The sequence below is a fragment of the Canis aureus genome, chromosome 14 (genome assembly GCF_053574225.1).
Source record: "Canis aureus isolate CA01 chromosome 14, VMU_Caureus_v.1.0, whole genome shotgun sequence".
Lineage (NCBI taxonomy): Eukaryota > Metazoa > Chordata > Mammalia > Carnivora > Canidae > Canis > Canis aureus.
In genome coordinates, this window is record NC_135624.1 from 6,341,499 (window position 1) to 6,366,101 (window position 24,603).

The window sequence follows — 24,603 nt, forward strand, 5'->3', positions numbered from 1 at the left end:
ATTTGCAAACAGTGCTTTGTAGATAAACTTCCAAGAAATTGGCTTTCACATTTGCCTGTTGTGCATGGAACTGGGACATGGTTGGGTTTGCAAGATGAAACAAATAAATGCTTATCAGTTCTCAAGCCAAGGTTTTAGTTAGTGCCCTTCCATACCTTCCCAACCCCTCTACCTCCTAACTGCAGTTAAAGTTCAACCACGTAGGTTTTGAGTGCAACACAGCAAGACTCTGATTGATACCATCAGGCACTGAAACTGTGCTTTGCTATTGGTTCAGGCAGCCAGGCGAGGGGAGAGCAGCACCAACTCTACTATAAAATCCCTGCCTGTTAGGATAATTCTGGGCGCTGCCAACTCACGTAGCATAGAAGGCGGATTCTCATGTTGTTTACTCTGTAGAACCAGGATGCCACAAGTCAAAGAGAGCCCATTGGACCTTCCACTAAGAATCTGTTTCTATTAAAGGAAACTAATGTAAGCGTGTCTAGGTAGAATCAAGTTGTGTTGTTGCTCTTTTGGCATTCAAAGACTCTAACTATGGGTGGCTGGCTGTTCCCATTCCTCCAACGATGGGTTAGCCTATTTCTTGTAGCATATGGCCAGTTGGATCTGTCCTACTCAAGTGGCCCTTGTAAATATATATGTTCCATCAGCCCAGCTGTCTTACTTGTGATTGGAGCTGACAAAGGTCACCGTTAATATTGCATCCTGCCTGTCGGAGTGTGGTCCACTATGCCTGATATATGGGTGATTCCATTTGGCAGAGACTCAAAGGCAGGCAGAGTGGGACAGCTTCATAGCGGACATGGGGGAAGGTGTCCTGTAGGCCCTGAGAGACCGGCGGCAGCTACCTGGAAGTGGGGCATCCCATCTGTGGTTAAGGGAACACTGACCTGACCTGAGTGTGAATCCTAATACTTTAGGAAATGGGCCTCTGAACACACTGTTCTCTTCCTGCTTCTGTAGTACTAGGCAGATGTTATGAGGGAGTACAAAAAAACAGTCTACATCGACCCCTGTGGATGACAGTTTTTACAGGAAGATTTCTTTATGAAATATGTGGTCAAAAATAGGGGCAATTGCATAGCTCCCCAGAGTGATCACTGATTTGGGGGCATAAAGCTGTGGTTTATACATTCTGGCCAAGGTAACCCTGCTGTCAGTAATAACAATAAAAGAAGTCAAGTGTTCCCAGGAAAGTTGCTTTTATTTGTTTGACCTAAAAATAGATGAGCATTTGATGAAGTTATTAGAATCTTTAGGGCACCATCATATTGCCTCTCTCTCCCCACCTAGCCTCTGATTTCTGTGATTATAGGACCATAACTAGTGCATCCGTGCTAGTACCTAGCGCAATCTCAGGAACATAGTAGGTATTTAAAAATATTTGTGTCATGCATGAATGTTCTCTGTAGTTAAGGCATCTCCAGGAGCCGCAGACAGCATTGTCTGTTTTTGCCCTGCAAGCTCAGGAGGAGAAACAGGCATGGTGTACTCTTTCTCAGTGGTCTCTATCACTCAGCTCCCCTGAGTCACTTAACATTTTCATTTTTAGCCATTCCTTTTCTCTACTATTCCTAAATAATTCACAAGCATTTGTGGAGTCCATCATCTCATCCCAGTGTCTACAATGGTTCTGTTTCACACATGTCTTCCAGGTTTGGTGCTGTGTTCTATGTTCTCATAGCCTCTGTACACAGCTCTCATTGGAGAGCCTTGACCACCCTGTGGTGGTTCTTACTGGATTATTCATCTTCTTTTTGAACTATCTACTACATGAAACTGGGGTCTGGCCTTCGTCTCTGTCCCTAAGGTATATACTGTTGTGTTTGACCCACCGTGGGCTTATGTTGATGTTTACAGGATGAATGAACAATCAAATGAATAAAAAGAATGATTGAATGAAATGAATGTATCCATCATTAGATCATTTCTAGCCACTTGTTTTCAGATGGTGGCTGGAAAAGTGAGAGTCTGTGGCATGTTTCACAAGGTGGTCTTAAGTAGTATGTCATAAAGACCTTTCATCTTAGCCTTCCTATGGATGTGGTCCTTTACTGATATGTAAATTAGGTACCACTAATACAAAAATCTAAGAAGGGGTCTCGAATCTCAAAGTTAAGAGTCAGGTAGGAAAAACAGGTATATAAACAAATCACTGTTTCAGTGCAGTAGTGTGCAAGGGAAGATGCTATTGAGTTTTGTTTTTGTTTTTGTTTTGACCCCCACAGGTCAGAGATTTGAGAAAGTGATATAATTAGAAGTTATAGCTTTAATATGTTGCAGAGATAATGCTTTACACATCTGGTTTGTTCATGTTTGAAAAGAAGTAAGATTTTGTGACACACTTGAAGGAAAGTATGTCTATTTCAAGATTTAATGTGAAAGCAACAATTTTTATATATTTAAATCATAAATTCTGTAATATATCATGTTTTATGTGCTCAGCATGTTCTTATTTCAGAGTATCCAAATATTCTTCAGCTGTCCTTATGAGATTATTTAGTATTTTGCTTCTAAGTCTAAGGCTTATGCATTTTTATAATGGATCCTTTTTATGGTGACTTCTGAACTTTTTCCTTTCTTTCTCCCACCCTCAGATTTTCATCACTGTGAATTGCCTGAGTACAGATTTCTCCTCCCAGAAAGGGGTGAAAGGACTTCCTTTGATGATTCAGATTGATACATACAGTTATAATAATCGTAGCAATAAGCCCATTCATAGAGCTTACTGCCAGATCAAGGTCTTCTGTGACAAAGTGAGTAAAGATCATAAAGGTATCTTTGTTATTAGATATTACTTGTAATGACATTTCTTCTTTGTCACTTCTCTTGTCTAGTGGTGTCAAGTTAATCACCTTATCAAGCACACTGGGAGTTGTAACCTTTCATTTTCAATTCATATTAGATATCCAGGGAGTCATCAGTTGACTTTTTTTTTTTTTTTTAGTCAATCATTTTACCACTAATTTAATGGCTGATTGACATTGCACTGTGCTATGAGTCTAATTCACTTAGATAAGTAAAATAATAGATTAATACTTTTTACTGGGTATAAGCCTGTCCCAGAGCATGTCAGTATATTTTATGAATTAAATGGTGTCTCATCTAGAGCTTTTGGAAATGGAAATGGCACCTATGAAATAAGTTCATTAGTAAACATGCACTCAAGAGGAGATACAGTTTTTTAATCTCTCTGAATCCCACCATAAGAAGATAGAGCAATTAAAATAGCAAAGCTTAAAATCCTATAATTATGTGACATGAGATCCTGACAAATCCCAAATATAAGTGGGACTAAACAGCAATAGTTTTGAGACCTGTATGATACCAGCATCATAAGGGAAAGCAATGGGGCTACGTGATAACCAGAGAACAGGAAACCTATAAAATTGCCCCAAGGTACTCACTAGGGAGTGAAGTGTGCCATCCAAGGATAGCATGTGAAACAAGGGTGGAAAGATTCAGATTCTGTAGACTCCAATTTGCTATTGTTGATAGATGCAAAGGGATGGAACGTTGAAGTGTTGGGGCTCTGAAAACTCTGGAAAGTTATAAAATAAAGTTCCCTTCTAGGGCAAAACTCTGCTCTGAGGAAAAGCTGCTGGGAGTAGAATCCAAGTTAAATCGGACTCCCTCTACTCCTCCAAAAAAAGGTGCAAAGGAAGAGAAGTTCCAAATAAGAAGGATGAGGAGAAAGGATACAGAGTAAACAGATCTCAGGAAATACAGACTTTTTTGATATATTTTTTTTATCACTTTGTGAACACATCAGAAGAGAAGAAGAAAAAGCATGAGAGCTGTGAAGCTGGCAGAACGATCTTGGTCCACTCATTTTACTTAAAAATGACTATCAGAAAAGAAAAAGAGTTGAATCCCAACAGAGTCTCATGAAAAAAGATATTAAAATCAGACTGACATCCCTGGGGGCAATGGGTACCTGCCCATGAAACAGGTGACACCTACAGCTTAATGTTCCAAAATGAGCTAAATGAAATTAAGAAAATCATAGAAGTCATGAAGATCAACATAAATCCCATAGAAAAACTCCAGAGTTGTTTTGAGCATAGAATGATTTGAAAAGATTTGTGAAAGAATTCAGAAATCAAAGATTAAAATATTTTAGAAGTAAAGACTATGCTAGAAGCAAAGCAAGAATGAATAAATATACAAGAGAATGCCTTAAGAGAAATACAATTTGAAGCGGCAAAATTTTAAAAATCAAAAGGAATAAAAAATGAGATGCAAAAGAAAATAATATAGGACAGAGGTAAAGAAGATCCAGTATACATGTAATAGGAAACTTTGAGGGAGAAAACTAAAACAGTGGAGCAAAACAAATGCTAAAATATGATAAATCAGGAAAACTTAAAATATAAACTATATATATATATGAATATATCTATATTAAATAGCCTACTAAGTACTTGGGAAGATTGGCCCAGGATCATCAATACCAAGTTGTTAACTTAGTAAACTTTAGAAATATTCTTCAGGCATCTAAGTAAAATGCAATAGAATAGAAATAGAATAGAATAAAAAGTCACTTGTAAAGAAACTTACCATCAAACTTTTCAACAGCACTCTCGGGTCAGGGACAGTTAGGTAGCCTTCACAACGTGGGGGACCAGTTAAGTCAATAGACACAGTTGTGTAAATGAGAAAAACAGTGGGTCAGTTGCCAGAGTCACATCACAGAAAAGAAGTAGAGAAGCCGGATGCAAATGCAGGTCTGATTCCAGACCCATATCTTTGAATTAATAAACAGCTGTATACATAAAAAGCCAAAATGACAATTGATGATTCAAAACCTCAACAAAGAGCCAAGGTAGCCTTTAAAAACAAAAGAAAGCAAACGAAAATCAGTTAATATCTTTAATTTAGCATATTAAACATTACGAAAGCATTTTATTTTAACGAAAGCATTTTCAAATGACATATAACATTGGGCTTTTAAAGTACAAACAGACAGCGTTTAAATAGTTTGAATATCCTCAACTGTATTCCAGATACAGCAAGGAATGTTGCAGAATCCTCCTCTGAGGATCTCCTCCTTGAAAACAAGGCGTGGGATTACAGGCAGAGAGAAGGGAGGGAAGGATGGGATAGAGACACTGGGCAGTCCATTTACCTTTACATTGCTGCTGGGAATTGAAGGTGAGAAAGAGAGGCCTTAAGGAATGCTCATATAATTATTTTTTTCAACAGTGTTGATATGATAAATACTGAAACTCAAAGAAAAGGAACATGCAGGATAAATAGATAATGTTACATTGTTGTTCAGCTATGTCCTAGAACTCTGAGAAACTAGTGATATAAAGTGTTTCCAGTGGGTGGTGTTTAGCTTACTTATCCTGATGTTAAGGATAGGGAAGAAATCTCAAGCAGAATGTATTAACCTTAACTGCTAGGAAAGTTTCGAATAACTCAGATACAAAATCTTATGCTGTAATTTGCCAGTAATATTTGCAGCTCTAATTTCAAAACCCAGACAAAACTTACTCCTGGGAGATGCAAAGAGAAAATGTTTAATTTTTACCCCTTTTAAATGAGGATGTAAATGCCAATGATTGAATTCTCCTCTAAAGCAAAAAAAGTAAGAGCTATTCCATTTTAAAATCCTGTTTCCCAGACACAGTCAAGATTCATAAACAGATGGAGTTCTGCACTATTTATAGTCCTCCAGCTTGATTTATAATTAGCACACCTGTGAGAATCAAATAAAGACCTTCTCTATTTTTTATTTTAATATTTTATACTTCTATGGAAATGCATTTTTTTTGCATTTAAAAAAATTTGGAATCTGTCTATATATCTACCCTGCGTTCATGTCTTTATATCTATGTTTAATTACTTCCATTAGCTTTCCTGAAAAACAAGAATTGTATTAATGTAAATAGTAAGTACATAATTTGTAAAACTTGAGAAATAAAGCCAAGTTCTTTTTTTATAATAGTTTTTTTCTCTTTATTAATTCTTGTTTGGAAAGATTTGGAGATGATGACTGTTGAAAATTATGAAAAGCTAAAGATGCCCCTGCAAACCATCTTGGTACATTGGCCAACTTTCATTTAGTTAAGGACACATTCTTAAATTTAAGAGAAATTATTTAAGTGTGCAGTAAAACAAAGCTAACCATCACTTCTCAAAAGGTGGCAAGACATCACAATATAATCAGGAAATCCTAAGGCATATTTTTTAAATCTAAGACTCCAAAGTGAACATTTAGGTAGGAAAGTTATTTTTAAATGATAAATTTGGTCTTTGTAGCCAATTATACTGTTCTGGAAGAATTGAACTTTTGTGCACTTTGATAAGAGTGGAAAGAATATCTTTTAGAAGCTTTAGGTCCCAAATATTCAAGGGAAGTAAAGGAATTCATGGAAGGTCATGTTCAAGGAAGCTTTCTCCACCTTAATTAAAAGTATCTAAGCTTCTGGAAAGTTATATTGTGAAGTCAAAGCTTTATTTTAGAAATGGGAGCTGTGGTTCTCCTAGAAATGTTTGGGTACTATCCAGACTTGTTTTGTCATGCTGATGATATCTGAGCATTCTGGGCAGGAGATTTCTTATATAGACATGGCACCAAGATTAGGCTCTGTAGGGAGCCACTGTAGGTTTTATGTTGATCCATTTGGTTTGGCATATCAAAGAATGCCTGTCAAATAATAATCAGGTTACTTTATTGCCTAAAAATTGACACTGAATATATGTAAGTCTTGGAACAAATTAATTGCAGGCTTTTTCCTCAAAGTAATAGTACAAAATAAAGCACCAATTTAGAAATAAAACTGCTTGACAAACCTTGGGGTGTATCTACAGTGAGTCATAATTTATGTAGATAGATAAAGTTTTAAATTTTTATTTATATTAAATAATATGTTGTAGAGAACTCCAAGTACATAGAAAAACGTCTTATATGGACTCAACAAAAAATGAATGATAGGTTATATCTCATACCAATTTCAACAAGGCCATGTCTGTACATTAACAGTTTGTTTTTTTCAAAATATTATATATTATCTAGATACAAAACTCTGCAAAACCTTAATATATTATAAAGAAACTTCCAAAGGATGTATTTCTATATTTTTAAATCCCTCTTCTTCTACATCTCCATGGTTTATAATTATAAATGACAATTCAAAACTTTAAAATGAAGCACTATAAAATAATTACCCCCTTTTTGTAGTAAGAAGTTTTTTGACATAAAAACATCTTTAAAATATCTGGCTAAACTATTATATCTGTCCAGATCTTATCTATGTAAAGCTCTTAGAACTCACCTGGCACAGAGTAAGTGCTATGTAAATATTAGTTATAATTACTCATTTTTCAAGAATTAGCTCTAATGCTATCTCCTTTATGAAGCTTTCATTGCCCACATGTGTCCAAATCTCTTGTGTCATGGATTTACTTTGGCCAGAATTGGGAATCTTTTTTTTTTTTTTAAAGCTAATTTGATAAGCAAAACATGTATCTCTGTGTTTTAATCAAAGGTTTGTATGTCTTTTTCTGGAAGCGTCTATTTCATGGCTCTGGTCCATTTTTTAAAGCGGTGTATTAGTTGTCTTTTAAATTTGAATCATTATTTATATTAAGGATTTAATACTTTATGCATTATTTTGTTGCAACTATTTTCACCAGTTTGTCCTTTGCCTTTTAATTGACTTCTTTTTTTTTTTTTTTTTTTTTATAACTGGATTAAATTTTTATATTTTCAAATCTTTTTTGTGTGAGATGAGTTAGGGACAGTTTTTAACTAGAGGCTGCCAGCCAGCACATGCTTCACCACTCCTCACCTATACTGTCACAAAGGGAAGGAACTGTAAATGCACATCCGAAATCTAGGGGAGGAGTCTAGTCTGGGGTGTGTGTCTGGATGTCACCTGTCTAGAGCATCATGGAAATAGAGGTGCAGCCGAACTCTTCTGCAGCAAGAAAGGAGAAAGAGAAGGGAAAAGAAAACCATTGGAACATCTGTATTTGAAAGGGTGAGAAGAAGAAAATGAGTTGGCAAAGCTGGCACAGAAGAGTGACAATAATAATGATAATGATGTCAGGGAATCCTTGTAGGCCAAGAAGGAAAGAGATATTAGGTGATGGTCAGTTGGTTACATAGGGTAGAAAGCTAGCAAGAGAAGCCAATGATAAGGTCAGATTATCAGGAACAGAGGAGTGGAAAGGAGGTGAATAGATCAAACTTTTTTCCTATTTGGTTGAACAAGCACCATCTCCAAGCACTTGTGAACACATTAAAACAAAAACCAAAATCATACTTGTACATGCAAAGCGATCATACATCTTGTGTAGTTTCATTAGGTCCTTCCTCATTTCCACTACTGTAATGATTTTTTTTAAATTTTTTTTTTTTAAATTTATGATAGTCACAGAGAGAGAGAGAGAGAGAGAGAGAGGCAGAGACACAGGCAGAGGGAGAAGCAGGCTCCATGCACCGGGAGCCCGATGTGGGACTCGATCCCGGGTCTCCGGGATCGCGCCCTGGGCCAAAGGCAGGTGCCAAACCGCTGCACCACCCAGGGATCCCTACTGTAATGATTTTTAAAAGTTTCATGACATCAAGCAAAGGGAAAGTTTTATAGGGAATTCACACTCAACTTTCATGCTCTCTCTGTGCGTAGGAATGATGTTAACAGACCAATGCTTTATCTTAACGACATTTTATTATAATCACTAAAGTTACTTAAGCAGCCTCACTGTGATAGGAACTTGGGCTGGGTCTTTCTGTATGGATTCAAAATTGAAGTTGTATCAATAGACAGGATTTCAAAAAAAGGGGGAAATCCACAAGAAGTGGCATCACTCCGAGGTCGAAATGTGGTACAGATATATAAGGTTCTGTCTCAGCTTCAGAACCGAGGTCTGATCTCCCAGGAGGGGCAGCAGTGGAGCTGCCCACTCTCCCTTCACCCCCCAGTTTGTTTCTTATCCTGGAGACACATCTGTGGACACTGTGTTGGCATGCTCTAATAACATACCTGGCGTTGTTTGCTTTTCCCTGTCAGGGAGCAGAAAGGAAAATCCGAGACGAAGAGAGGAAGCAGAACAGGAAGAAGGGGAAAGGCCAGGCCTCCCAAACCCAGTGCAACAGCTGTGAGTGTTGCTGAGGAGGGGTGGGCTCTGGCCAGGCCACGTTCACTAGGGGAACAGGTGGGAAGAAGTGGATGGTGGGTAAAACCATGGGCCTGTGAGGGATGGCTTGTCTTCCCTAGCTGCGAAGCCTGGATGCGTGGTCTCTGTGAGAAGCAGATGGAATCATGTGACCATAGATTGTTTGCGCTGGGAGGGACTTTGTAATCTCATGGAGACCAACATCTTCCTCCTCCAGACAAGGAACCTTGGGTACAGAGAGGGACAGAAGGGCACGAGGGGCTCCAGCTCAGGAGTGCTCACCCGAAGTTCACGCTCTCTTTGTTGTTTTGGCAGTGGGAGAGGGGGTGATAAAGTCTGTTCACATCTGTGGCTTTTGGAAAGATTTGGAGGAGAAAACAGGGAACTCAGGCTAGGGCTCACAGCTAAGAGTTTCTAGTCATGCATAACCCTCTTACATCCAGCCTCTGATGGGAAGTTGGCGGCAATACCGTTACAGAAGAAAAGCGACATCACCTACTTCAAAACGATGCCTGACCTGCACTCGCAGCCAGTCCTCTTCATACCTGATGTTCACTTTGCAAATCTGCAGAGGACAGGACAGGTAGGCTCTACCTGCTAACATCCACCTGCCGTCCCTCCCCCTGGGGCCGGTGGAGCCTTAAGACAGTCCCATCATACCATGATGACCTTGAAAATAGCACCTGCACTCCATGCATTCCACGAAAAGTCAGTCATTCCATAAGAAAATGGATTTTAATAGAAAGGAATGTCTCAGGAGAGGAAACTGACTTAGTTTGGGGAAGAAGAGAGTGAGCTGATAGTAGTGAAGTGTTGACAAAGCAGTGAAGGGGAAGAAAGTAAGGAGGCTGATAACCTGAGGAAGTTTTGTGTTGTGGCTCTGGTCATGTGGGATGCGCCTGGTGCAGTAGAGCTCCACCTGATGGTGGGAAGTTGAACTGCACCTATAACTTCAGAAAGTTGCCCAAAAGGAAACACTTTTTGATTACATAAAACCACATAAGCAGTTTTTCCCTTAGTAAATTAACAGTTTTCATTGAATAGGTGAGTCACTTCACACCGAAAGAAAAATGAGATTGTAGACAAGCCTTTTTAAAAGTAATTCCTGTCTTCTAGTCATACCTACAAGCAAAATTAAAGACTAAAATTAAAATAACATAAACACCCAATAATTAACTCATTATGGTAGCTCAAGTTGATGGAATATTATGTGGCCACTAAAATTATAATTACAGAAATTATGTAGCAACATAGGAGCTAGTTATGATAATGTTCAGTGTAAGAAAAAATTAGAATACCTGTTTGTGTCTGTACCATGAATCTAGATATATACCTGAGCTTGCAGGTAACAAGAAAAATTGCCAACACTTGATGAGTAGGATTATGTGATGGATGATTTTTCTTTCTTTAGTATTTTTAGTATTTAGTATTTTATGTGATAAAATAGAATTGAAGAAAAGAACCTCCCTAGCATTAGCCAGATTTGTCTTTCACTAAATCAGTTAGGTTTTAGTGCATCGTGTATGGGCTAGTTTTCTTTTAAACTCAGAATCCTCTGAGGAAGAGTTTGTTTTGAGAATAGGAGCATACCGACATACTCAGGTTTTTCTTCCATTCCAAGTGTTCAGACACTCAGTGGAATTGACCTTAGTCAGGAGGAGAAATCATTATTGTCTCAACTTGTTCTTTCTTAAGAATATATTGTCCCTCCCCACGTTGTTTCATATAGGTATGAGACAAAGTACTTACACAACTGGGCTTCTTTGTTGCTGTTCATGACATAACATGGTAACAAAATACCTATAGTTTTTTCTTAGAGTGCATTCCACTAGAAATTAATTTAACATTCCTTTCTTGTCTTACTTGTTTGATAGGAACAAGGACACAAGGCAGAAGAGGAATGTTAGGATTTAGCAAGCTATGAGTGCCAGCACCTCATTCTATTTATTTTTTTAATTCCCAAGAATATGGTGATTTGTATATTTACAGTCTTAGCCCCATAGGATTTTGTGAAGCTGGGTATCTACACTTTCCAGAAGAAGGGACAATTGAGTTAAATTGTTCTTACTGTTCACCGTCATGATTCTGGCTTTGGCTCTGTGTCAAAGCTGACAGCCTGACCTGTTCTCTTGGCAACAAGTCCCTGAAATATACAAAGCTGTAAATGACTCTTCAGAGGAGCAGTGACCAAATCTGGCTGCTCACGACTCTGAGTTTACTGGCCTCATTGGCTTCATTGGCCTCTCCATGTCCGAACTGGATTTCTAGCCTGTGGCCAAATCGAGCTGGATTCCTAGCCTATGGCCAAATCAGAAGGAAAATGTAGCCTTTACAGTTTTTTGGTTTTAGTGATTGCAAAGCAGCTCAGGCAGTGCCCCCAGGCCTCTGGCGAAGTTAAGTTCTACAGTCCGGGGCCACCCTTACAGAGCCCTCAGGCCTCCCCTGTGGCCTTGGAGGCAGAATTACAGGGGTCAGAGACGGAGCCTGCCTGATCTCTGGGCAGCAAAGGAACACAGTCCACTGTGCTCTGGAACAACGCGTGAATATTCTATGGTTGATCAACTTACTTGGCCAAGGTCAGGAGCACCTACAGTGGCTGGCTGGGACTGAAAGTCTACCTTTTCTTGGAAGAGCTAGAAAATAGGGAGATGGGTTTGAAGGCAGGAGGGAAGCCAGCAGTGCTATGAAGTTAGAAGTGGGTGTGGGACAGGGAGTGGCTGACTTAACATGCCAAACAAGATCCAGCATTAGCCTGTCAAAATATGGGGTCGAGGGTTGGGGGTGAGGGGAGAGGTAGGTGTTGGTGTGCAGCAACATCAAAACTGCACAGCTGGAAAGTGTTCAGCTCTTCAGCTCTTAGGGTCAGTGAGACCCCCCCGCCCCTGTCATGTTGAGGGCTCATGAGCTGTGGCACAGCAATTCCAAGAACATGGGTGGGGGAGTAGGTGTTTTCACTGCCAGCCCACATGTTCCCTTTTCCATTATCTCATCGATTCACATGTGGGTTGGAATCATCAGATAATTGTCAAAAACTAAAATCAGGGAATGAACCCAATGTGCAGGCACCGTGGAAATTGTTGTTAGTCTCTTTCTCTTCACATTAAATCCCAGATAGTCACCGAGGCTTTTCTCTGGAATGCCTTTAAAAACAAGTGATAAGGGAAGTTTGGGAGAAATTGTGAGATACAGAGGCGTCATCTTTCTGGTCAGACTTCCTCAAGGAACCTGAACCCGAGGAGGACTTTGCTCCTCCCTCGTGCCCTATGGAGCAGTCTTCCCAGTTGTAGTTTGTAAACGGACTTCTCCCAAACCACAGGAGTGCTTGCTAAGAATTCAGGCTCCTAAGTTCCATTCCAAGTCTTTTGAATCAAAATCTCTGAAGAGGGTTCCAGGAATTCACATTTATAACAATCTCCAGATATTTTTTATGCATTCTAAAGTTTGAGAAATAGTCTAAAAATTAAATTCCTGCAATAAGGCCTACAGCCCACAAGGAAGAAACAGTGGGTTGAGGGAGAGAAGTGACAATGCAAGGAACATGATAGGGACAGTGTCGTAGAGAGCATTCAAGAGGGCAGGAAAACACTTAAGAGAAGGCTGCTTCATTTGAGGTCACCAGTTAACTTGCAGGGAGCCCTCCATGACCCTGTCATATAGTCAGACAGGGCAGATACATTATGCTGCATTTAAAGAAATTAGCAAAAATCAGGCCAACATCAGGAGCTTTTTCCAGAAAATTCAGTTGTGTGACCAGTGATATGACCCAGGCTCCCTCACTCGTGTGTGTCATTCCATATGCACTGAAATAGTCGCATTTCTAGAACGTCACAGTGGCAGATGCTCCAATGCCACATTGAAATTTGGGATATGGTGGAAGAAAACATCTTACCTTTGCTATTTTGTGTTAAAAAGAAACAAAGTATACAATACAACAATAGATACAAAAGATTTTCAAGAGGAAAGTTCCCTGTGGAAATCTGACTAATGACTAGAATGACTCATACCCAAGGAGTTCCAGGTAACCAGCTTCATTATATAGCAAAGTCTGGGAGTGGTGGCATCCCAGGAACTGCCAGGAGCCTTTAAGAAAGTGTGTAGGGAGGGTGTCAGTCTAGGCAGAGCTTTTCTCCCAGGCAACTGGGGCAGAGGCAGTGATGAGGTATACTAGCACCACAAATCACTTTGAAGTTAAAGTGTAAATGTCTGATGCTAACTTGAGTATTGTCCCAAACAAAAATGATCCAGAAGCACATAGATAAAGCTCAAGAAAGGCCCACAATTAATTTTTATAAATAATTGGCCCAAAAGGATCTACATACATAGCAGTTCCCTTCTGGATTTCTGTAGTTTCATAAAATAATAAGGATGCTGCATAATTTCTTTAAATCTGATTCTGCCTGCAACCATGCTGACCACCTAAGAAATCTATTCTCAGGGGTCTTCTGACCAGGAGGACCTCCTAGAGCTATATTATCTTTTCCCAGCCCGAAGACAGTTGACTCTAAGTGTTTGTGGTTGTGCGATGCCAGGACAGCCCAGGCCCTTTTGGGGAACACACAGAGGCCTGGGGTTTCTGCTGCATTGCCATAGGACTCTCTTGCTCCCCTGCCTTGCCAGAGTACAGTATCTATAGCTTGCTCACCCATGGACCCAATGGAATTGGTTACTCACAGGCCTTGCCCCAGAGCCTTTCTAAACAATGATTTTTAGATCCTGCTAAAATACTTCTTTAATGTCAAAGGCAAGAGCTGGCTTAGAACTGTAGATAGTCTGATCAGAATGACTTGAGCTAGAAATAATTAGATTTCCAACTTTACTTCCTTAAAACCCAAGAATTAACCCTAGAGAGAATATGAGGTTAAATTTGTCTTTCCTTGGACACACACACACACACACACTTAGGCATCATTAAACAGATTTGCCTTTTGTCTTTTTAAGACAGTGTAAGAGCCTAGGAAAGTATGTGCATCACGTAATATATTTCCATTTCTTGTGTCTGACCTATAGTAAGACTGTTGTTTTGTTCCCACAGATGTATTACAACACGGATGATGAACGAGAAGGGTAAGCACTCAGTTCTTTCACTTTTCACCCAAAGTCAGTTCATGTCAGTAGCCATGGCTCTTGGAGTACAGGATAACCATGAACTTAGGACTGAGAAATGAGAAAGGCTTGACTCTTGAGAACTGTCTGAGACGAAGGCTGGGGAAATGCTGTTCTCCTTCCAAGCCTTTCTTTATATCTCTCTCCCTCCTGTGATCTGCCTTTGAATAACTAGCTGTTTTTCTAAGTGACACATTTCTTTAATTCTACTTTTTCACCAATAGTCCAATTACTGAAATCTCTGGCCCCAATGCAGGATCAAGGTGGGCTTGAGGTGGAAACCAGGGAGACAGGCTACCCTGCTTTGTAGTGCTCTGGTCACCCACACAAACCTCTTGAAGCCCTCACTCTGGGAAACTGATCCAGGGGGTCAGTGGTGAGGCTGGTGTGAATGAAACTAGGCAAGCTGAGAGCCTAGTCACTGTCCTTGGGATTGTAGGTAAGAGAGGGTTTACGTCAGGTCACTAAGGCTCCCAGGTGTCTTGCATAGTGCTTTCTGTGTATTTACTCACTTTATACCCTCTTAGAATTTTAGAAACAAAAAGGAATCTTCAAGGTCATTTAGCTAACCCTCTCTTCTAGGCAGTGTAACATGGTACACCACATTTTTGGTAGGTAGTCAGCCAGCTTCTACTTGAATACTCTCACTGTATGTAAGGTAGCTCATGACACCATTGGACAGTTGCAGCTCTCAGAAAGTTAGTTTATCTATTACACTGATGTCCACCTTCTTTTGGCTTCCACCTATGGGCTCTAGTTCTGCTTTTTAGAAAAGCCCCATCCATTCCTATTATTACACTTCAACATCTGCATTCCAGGGGATACCACCAAATTTCTAATCATTTCCTTAGAATTGGTTCTCAGAAATAAGTATCTGTTCTCAACCACATGAGTTGGAGATGATATTGAGATAATTTCTTCTTGTGACCCACACCCTATTTTTCTTTTAAAGCAATCTAGAACTACATTCATTTTTCAATATCTATGTTACATTACATATATACAACTAAACTTGTGGTTTGTGGTATATCTATATAAAATCTCTAGATCATTTTTTCAGATGATAGTCAAACCAGAGCATCCCTATGGTTATACAATGAATATATTTATTTATAAAACATTTCAAGATGAAGTAAGTAGAACAGATATTGCTGAGTTCATTTCCTAGAGCAGAGTTTTAAACTACAGCCTGAGAACCAAATCAACCCATTGTCTATTTTTGTACAGTCTGCAAACTTTTTTTAAAAAAATAGGCTCCACACAAAACGTGAAGCCCAATGCAGGGCTTGAACTCATGACCCTGAGATCAATACCTGAGCTGATATCAAGAATTGGATGCTTAACCAACTGAGCCACTCACGTGCCCCTGTCTGCAAACATTTTTAAATGGCTGAAAAAAAAATCCAAAAGAAGAATAATATTGTGCGACATGTGAAAAATAAATGAGATTCAAGTGTCCATTAAGTTTAATTGGAACACAACCCTGTTAATTCTATTATGTCTTACCTGTGGCTGCCTTGGTGCTACAACAGCAAAGTGGAATAATTGCCGCAGAAACCGGTGTGGGCTAAATATTTGCTCATCTGTCCCTTTGCAGAAAAAGTGTGCCACCCTCTGGCCTAAAGGATAGAGAATCACAAAGGAGTCAAAGAATCCCCCAGCTGGTTAAGAGCAGAACCTTGTCCAGGATCTAACCTCTAAATTCAGAGTTCTGAATTTTCAAAATACCTAATTGGATTATTCTTTTTATCTTGGCACATAGGTAATGTATTCCCAGTGGCTGGAATGAGCAGAAACATTAGCACTATTGGATTCTAATCTGTTGCTCACGTATTTTACAAGGGACAGTGTGGTGTCATGGAAAGAACAGTGGCTCTGAGCTTAGGAAGCCCACATTCTACTCCAGGGCCATTGCTTACCGATGTGAGGCCTTGGGCTGGCTCCTTGACCTCTGGCTCTCCATCTCCTCAGCTGTAAAATGAGGATCTTATATGAGGTGATCCTCGAGGTCTGATCTAGCACTAACATTCTCCTCTTCTCTTCTCTGGAAGAAGTTAACCTCATAAGGGAGAAGTGCCTGAGACCCCAGCTCTGCTTCACATGCAGAAAAGTTGACTTCAGCCTTTGTCCTTCCTGGCAGGTTGGCAACATTTAGGTAGCCAATTGACTTGCTTCTGACTCCCATGGCTTGGCCTCTCTGTAAGAATTACCCTCTGTTATTGCATCATCAGGAAGCCTGAGGCCCGAGTCTCCATCACTTACACATCTAATTAGAGTTCAGTTGAACACTGTGGGTGGCCTTGGAGCCTCCGTGTTAATACATGGTTGGTACTTGGCTATTGTTATATGTAAAAGGAATAATTAACACTCACTGGATATCCTGGCTAGGCACTGTACTAAGTAAGTGCTTTATATGCATTGTTGCAGTGAATGCTCCCAAAATTTCTATGGGGAGGATGCTATAATTACCTCCACTTTGTAATGAGCAGGGAAATGTGTTCTAAGTCATACAGCTGGCCGTGGTAGAGGCAGGATTGGAACCCGGTCTAGCTGACTCCTGCTTTTAGCCATCGTGCTCGTCACCTAACCCTCTTAATTCTTGAACTGTGGCTGCCAAAGAGGCACAGAGACAGGCCTCGTTGTGATAGCTTTTTGGCCTTGATACACCCTTGGCTCACCCTTTGGAGCTCGGAACCCATATTGTGACAAGCCCAGATGAGTGTACCTGGCTAAGGAGATCAGCTCACTGAGCCCTGAGGAGTGCCACCTTCCCTGGCATTTGCATAGCCTCCTTCAGGGCTATCCCTGGCCTGCAAAATCAATACATACCAAAGCATCTGATGAAGTCTAGACAGCAGCATTCACTCAACCACCAGCCAGAGGAGGTAGCACAGCTAAAGCACACCACAGTCCCCCCATCCCCACCCCTTGCAACTCCGAGGCCAATGTGGTGGTCAGATCAGATACATACCTGTTCACAAATACAGCCTGCTGGCCCAAAGTGCTGGCAAATCTGAGTGTGATTAAAGGGGGAAAGTAGAGAAAATGCAGATGAGGTAGATTGGAAGCAGTCATCTGCCAAGTGCCTAAACAGAACAAATAGAGGAACACTGCTTGCTTCTGCCTCTTTGATGGTAAAGTGAGTATTGGGGGTGACTTCTGGTACTGAGTTTAAGCATCGACAGACTCCACTCGGGTTGTTCGTAGGCTGGGGTTACAAGTTTGATAGAGAGGCTTTGGATGCCACTTCTCAGTGGTAGGCCTCTTGCTGCAATTTGGAGTCACCCAGGGAGTTGAAAAATACTCACATATAGGTAACACCCCCAGGCATTTTGATTTACTTGACGTGGGATGCAGTTTAGGTACAGAGAACCTTCTAAAGTCCCTAGGTTATTCTAAAGCTGAGCAGTATTTGAGAAGCACTGCTCTGGAGCCTACCAGCCATGATTTGAATCAGGCCTTTATAAGCTTTGTAACTTATATAACAACTTTTTGGAGTCTCATCTAAATATAGCAAATAATACCTACCTGATGGGGTGCTTGGGTGACTCAGTTGGGTAAGCATCTGCCTTGGGCTCAGGCCATGATCTCAGGTTCCTGGGATTGAGCCCTACTTCGGGCTCCCTGCTCAGCTAGGGAGCAGCTAGAAGCAGCTGCTTCTCCCTCTCCTCTCTCTCCCTCCGTCCTCCCCACTTGTGCTCTCTCTCTCAAGTAAATAAATAAAATCTTTAAAAAATTTAATACCTTTTGGGGAAGTTAGATATTATTAATCTATCACCAGTGAGTGCATTTAATCACCATGGTACTAAATTTAAAAAGTCACCAGCCTGTGTTCATCAGCACAAAATAAAATTTTTGAGAATTCTGCACTACTTTTTTTAAAGGAGCACCTTTGCAGAGCTCCAAGTACTTTGATAAGTTTCTCAATGATGCTAAGCAAACTATGAAATGTAAGGTATGATGGGCTCTGTTGTACCACAAAAACATAATTATAAGGTGGCTAAAAATAAAGGACAACTTCCTCAATTTCCTAAGGAGGAGCTAAAAACATAAATTAAAGCTTTGGGGCCAGTTTGAATAGTTAAACCATTATGGATAGCGCCAAAAGAATCAATGATTTATTGATACTTACTTTGTTAATATAACTTAACCTACGTTTAAGGAGTAACACAATTCAGAAATGTGTGTTACATCTTATGAAACACTTTTTTTTTTAATTATTTACAATTCATCTTTGACATAGTGTCTTATCACTAAAATTGATATGCATCACTAAAATAATGTGTTTGCTGTCATCTCACTACTGTCAAAGTAGAGATACAGCACTTTTCAGATCCTTATCTTCAAGCCTAAGAAATTTTATCTGAAGCCACAGATATTAGTTCCTATAACATTAAAATAGTTACACAAGTGTCTGCCACAATGTTGCCTCTTATTGTCAATTGTTTTTAATTAAAATTTTATTTCATAGTAATGGCAGATCCATATGCAGTTGTTAAGAAGCCCACCCCTTGGGATGCCCAGATGTCTCAGTGGCGGAGCATCTGCCTTCTGCTCAAGTCATGATCCAGAGTCCTGGGATCAAGTCCCACATCAGGCTCCCCAGAGGGAGCCTGCTTCTCCCTCTGCCTATGTCTCTGTGTCTCTCATGAATAAATAAAATCTTAAAAAAAAAAAAAAAAAAAGGAAGAAGCCTACCCCCTTTTCAATGGATATACTTTTATTTTTTACTCTTATATATTGCTTTGAAAAAACCCACTCAGTAATACTCAAATCTGCATGATAGGCAAGGGACATTTTATATAATATTTAAAATATTTTTATCAGTTTCTTACATTAGTACCAGTTATTCTTACTTATGTACTAGATTGCTTTTTTTGTAAACTGGAAGATTTAAACTAAAGATTCCTTTTAAAACTTTAATCTATATTTATTCTTTCCATTGTTTCATTTCTTCCTCGATTTCTGTTTTTCCTTGGGATTCTTTTCCTACTGCCTGAAGAACTCTGTTGGATTTTTTGTATCATTGTTGTTGTAGAACTTTTGGCAAAGAATTCTCTCATATTGTTTGTTTATTGTAATTGCTTTCATTTCACCATCACTTTTGTAGGATATTCTTGCTAGGTACCAAATTCCAGGTTGTCAAGTACTTTCTTTCAGTTTTGGTTTCCATCATTACTGTTGAGAAGTTGTGTGTTTGCCTTAATGTTGCTATTTCAAAGTGATTGTCCTCTCTCCCTCCCTCTTACATTTCTTACTGTTTGAGGAGGAGAATGTTTTTCTTTCTCTTAGTTTTTCAGAATTTTTATTAAGATGTTCCTACATGTAGGTTTTCTTTATATTTTTTCCTGCTTGGTATTTTATGGCACCTATTGACTTTGTGGGTTGATGTCTTTCATCAGTTTGGGACCATTACCAGCTATTAACTCTTCAAACAGTGCTTCTTATCTGTTCTCTCTCTGCACTCTTTTGAGATTTGAAATATGTATTAGAACGTTTTATTGTGTCCCTGTGTTTTTTACATGCTTTTTCTGAAACCCCCATCTTCTTTGCTCCCTGTGTGTTAGCCTGAGCATTTTCTACTGACCTAACTTTCAACTCTTTTAAATTCATCTTTTTTTTTTTTAAGATTTATTTATTTATTTATTCATAGAGACACAGAGAGAGAGAGAGGCAGAGACACAGGCAGAGGGAGAAGGAGGCACCATGCAGAGAGCCTGACGTAGGACTCAATCCAGGGTCTCCAGGATCATGCCTGGGGCTGCAGGCGGCGCTAAACTGCTGCGCCACCGGGGCTGCCCCCATCTATTGAGTTCTTAATTTTAGTTATTGTACTTTTTAATTACAGGGTTTTTACTGAATTGGTTTATTTATTTTAATAGATTCTAGCTCTGTATGTCTTGTCATTTGTATTCATGATTATTGTATAATCACAACTATTTTTAAGTTCATATCTGGTAACTCAATAATATGCTAAAGGTATGTTTTCTGTGGCCTGCTTCTATTGTCTGTTTTTCTCTTGGTCCTGTTTATTGGTTTATTTAATAAGCATTATTTGAATGGTGAACAGTGTATGTAAAAATTACAGATCTGGATGACCATGTTTTTCTCTTGGGAAGGTTTTCTCTCCTCTAGAGTGCAGCCTGAGTGAATGCAGATCACTGTACTCCACAGGGCAGAAATGACTCTAAGCCTAGTTGCAATTTGTATTAGCCTCAGACTAAACCTCTAATTCATCCTAACTGCTAGACTGTAGCTCTGAGGGACTTTCTGTTGGCCCTCTTCCTTGGCAGGATCTGAAATCTGATTTTTGTCTCTTTAGCCTAAGGAGACCACCAAAACCTCTTCTATAGTTTTCAAGGAATTTCTGCTCAATTTCTTGTTCTGTGTAGCTTAGGGACTTGGCAAGTATCTTGGAAGGAATACTGCATTGTCTGCCTCACTTCTCTGTGCTTCCCTTCTCTCTGAAAGTTTTTCCATAAGTCCTAGATGCCTTTGCAGCCCCAAATACCAATTTCTGTTTCTCTAACACCATAAGATTGTCAAAAGCTGTGCAGACTTTTTTGCCCTTGCATATGTGCCCCTGCACATGTGCCCAGCTGGGATTATCACTTTTTGCTCAGTGGGGACAGTGGTTCACTGATTACTAGCTCCTCTCTCAGCATTCTCTACCCTGAGCTCTCAGCTCTGCAAGCCCTGACTGCCCCATTAGCAATCTCCAGTACTTTCAAGAGGTCTTCCCTTTCTTTGTTTAATTTTATACAGTTTTCACATTGTTCTTGGCGAGAACATTGTCATGCCATAAACTACATCTTATCAGAGCAGAAATATCTGTATTTTCTCTTCATATGATCCTGCTGGGACCTACTAAACCTAGTGAGTTATTACTTGCATTTTTGAGCTCTTAACTATAGTACTGGTTTCTAAATCTATGTGTGGGATTTGTTTGTTTGCCTAATTCAGCCAGATGAATTCTATCAATACCCCAAAGTGTAATTTGTTATTGAAATTAATTGAGAGGGACGCCTGGGTGGCTCAGTGGTTCAGTGCCTGCCTTTGGCTCAGGGCGTGATCCTGGGGTCTTGGGATTGAGTCCCACATCAGGTTCCCTGCATGGAGCCTGCCTCTCCCTCTGCCTGTGTCTCTGCCTCTCTCTCTTTCTCTGTCTCTCATGAATAAGTAAATTAAAAAAAAAATTAATTGAGATCCTACTCCATACTGAGCTTCAGTGTAAGGACTTGAACATAAGAGAGCTTCCTCTTTTCTGAGCTAATATGGGGAAGGAAGCTAAATTTATTTGGGGGGTACACATGGTAACTTGCGCATGCAGACCATAAGCAGAACTGTGAAGTAGACAGACTGTCTCTGTGTGCCTACAGCCCGTTTCTGTACTTTTTTTCGGTGCCTCGTCACTAGGCGCAAATGGCTACTGCAGCTCGGCCTGGTGAGTATGACCAGAGACCCAGGCTTCAGATCTGAACGCCTTCCCAGAGTTTTTTTCTGATGAGACTTAGCAGTTTTTTGTTTATACCTTGGGGACTCTCTCTCCCTGAGATTGATCCCACAAAGCAGTGGCTTTATGTTCTGCTGAAGTCACCTCACATATTAGCCACATATTTGCCAGTGACATAAAGATTGACAACAGAGAAAGCACCTTCCCTTGGTTCTCTGGTCCTTCAATGGTACTGTATGGTGTAATTGGGCTGGACGTTAGGAGACCTGAAGTCTGTGGTTTTTTTCATCTATCAAATGGGTCTCCCATACCCGCTCCTCTTTTCTCACTTTGCTTTGAAAATAAATGAAACATTTGAATCTAGACCACAAACCTTACTGACTCTTGCTGGGTTCATAGATCTGAAAGTGTGAAAAAGCATTTCTGAACCCCCAAGAGACATATGGTTTATCCAAGGTGTTATTTTAACAGCAGAGTTTGTCATGGCTTAGGATGGGGTGCTATCAAAAGTCAACAGAACTGGAAGATTATAAATATTGCTTTGTGAGAAAAAGAAAATTACCAGTTTAAGAAGCCTCGCACAGCATGAAAGCATGTTTGGTGATATTTCAGGCTATTTACCTGTTAGTAACTTACTGGTCACTGGCAGTTGTGTGGATTGATTTTTAATAATCTGCCCTTTGGGATCATGGTCACCCCCATTTCCAAGACACAATGGAGTAACATGACCTGCTTTTATGATAAGGTAGTGAGGGTGAAGACAGAGGGAACAGCACCCTAACAGCTTATTACCACTGTGACCTGGGACTTGAGTTTGAGTTTTCCCTCTAGTTGTTTTCAGTTTGACTTACTTGTGAATAAAAGAGAATGCTGACTCTTAATATCATTTCTCATACCCTCACTCATAAACTCAGATTTATTGAGTACCTTTATCATGAGATTGTCCCTCAAAGCAGTATTCTCTAAACAGCCTGTTTTACTTAACCACATCATCCTACTTAGGCACACTGAGCCTCAGTTTGCTGTTTACTAACATAGGGGTAGGATTAACCCATGCCCTGGCTGGCTCACACGGTGTTCCTGAGACCTAACTGACCCAAGAAGATGAAAAGTACTTTGTAAAATGTGAAGTCTTTTAAAAAATTGATAGACCATTTTGGAGCACCTAGCAAATGAGGTGATAAATGAAAGCATTGTTGGTTTCATAATTTAAACTATCAGAATTAATAGAAATACTTTCTGGACCATCCATAGTTTTATACCCTGTGTTCTTTGGAGTCTACCACTAGCTTGACAAATAGCTTCCCTTTTTTTTTTTTTTTTTTTTAAGATTTTATTAATTTGAGAGAGTGAGTCAGAGTGAGAGAGAGAGTGAGAGAGAGAACACATGAGCTGAGGGAAGGGCAGAAGGAGAGGAAGAAGCAGGCTTTTTGCTGAGCAGGAAGCCCTACGCAGGACTCAATCCTGGGACTCCTGGATCATGACCTGAGCCAGAGGTAGACACTTAACCGGCTGAGCCACCAAGATGCCCCAACAATAGCTTCTTAATGACAATGATGCCAATGGGGAATTGTCTTTGAAGCAGGGTTTCATTTTATCTTGGAAGCTTGACATTGATGTAATGTCAACCTCCCATTCAGGAAGCTTTTCCAACTTGGGTCCTTAAATTGCACCAATGCAGATTATTTGCTCTCTGAGGGTACACGGAAACTTTGGCATCTTTCAAGCTCTCTGCCATATTTATTCTTCTGCATATCTCTCTTTCTCTGACCTCTCCACCTTTATTATCACTGTCATCATCATCTCTAACACTTCAGTAGCACTTACAGTGTATCCAGCAACCACGTGAGTGTTTTATGTATGTCACATTTATTTAATTCTTTCAACAGCATCCTTTTAAAGACAAGGAATCTGAGGCTCAGGGCAGTTGAAGAACTTGTCCATGTTCCCATAACTAGTAAATTATAAAGCAGGGGTTTAAACCAAAGTAATCTGGACCCAGAGTTCATTTCTTAATAATTCTGCTTAACTGCCTGTCTGGCATTGCTTCATGTGCCTAGTTTCAAGAATCTCCAAAGAGAGTAAAAGTTTCTGAAAACCTGGCTGCTCCCTTGAAGGCTTGAAGAATAGCAAGACTCCATTCCGGAGCATTTTCTCCATGTCTAAGCCAGTTCAGGCGGCTATAACAAAATACTGCAAACAGGATGGGGGGCGGGATGGACTTAAACAACAGAAATTTATTTCTTAGAGTTCTGGAGGCTGGAAGCATGAGATCAGGGGCCCGTATGGTTAGTGTCTGGCTTGGCAGTCCTTTCTTATTAGGATGCTAATCCCATCACAGGGGCTATACTTTCATGTCCTAATTACCTTTCAAAGGCCTCACCCTTATTAACATCTTAGTGGGGAGTGGGGTTTCAACATATGAATTTGGGAAGACCACACACATGCAGCCCACAACACTCAGCACCAATGACTTCACTTCTGTGACAGTCTGTGCTTCCAATTTCCATTCCTCTCAAAGATTCCTCCCCTTCTTTAGAGTACCCAGAATGGACAGGAACTTTGGGAGGAAATGCAGGACCACCAGCAGGGCCTCAGGTGGGGACATGTGGGGACTCAGCACCATGTGGGGTCCGGGGGATGCTGAAACCCCCCCTCCCAAGGAGGAGGGAAGGGCTGGGCAGCCAAGGTCTGGGTCTTTTGCACCACTGCAGGCAGCAAGGTCTGGAGAATTTGCACCACTGCAGTCTCATCTGCTCCAACCAGACGGAGCCATAGAACAGCAGGAAGTCAGGGCAGCCTCAGAACTAGAACCAGCCAGGGAAGCCCATCCCATTTCAAGGTCCCTGCTGTGCCCTTAAGGGGCTGGCAAGAGAATGCAGGACACTCAGGCCCTACCTCAATAGGAGGAGCTA

At 40.3% G+C, this 24,603-nt stretch overlaps 1 protein-coding gene across 5 annotated transcripts in view; it reads left to right on the forward strand.

Moving 5' to 3' along the window:
- Positions 1-24,603, forward strand: part of GRHL2 (grainyhead like transcription factor 2) — a 158,240-nt gene that overhangs the window by 112,479 nt on the left and 21,158 nt on the right. For all 5 annotated transcript variants that reach the window (XM_077846813.1, XM_077846810.1, XM_077846811.1 and 2 more), the window contains 4 exons: positions 2,601-2,759; positions 9,027-9,114; positions 9,576-9,715; positions 14,165-14,196. In XM_077846813.1, the coding sequence (XP_077702939.1) occupies positions 2,601-2,759; positions 9,027-9,114; positions 9,576-9,715; positions 14,165-14,196 (419 nt within the window). The remainder of the gene's footprint in view (positions 1-2,600; positions 2,760-9,026; positions 9,115-9,575; positions 9,716-14,164; positions 14,197-24,603) is intronic.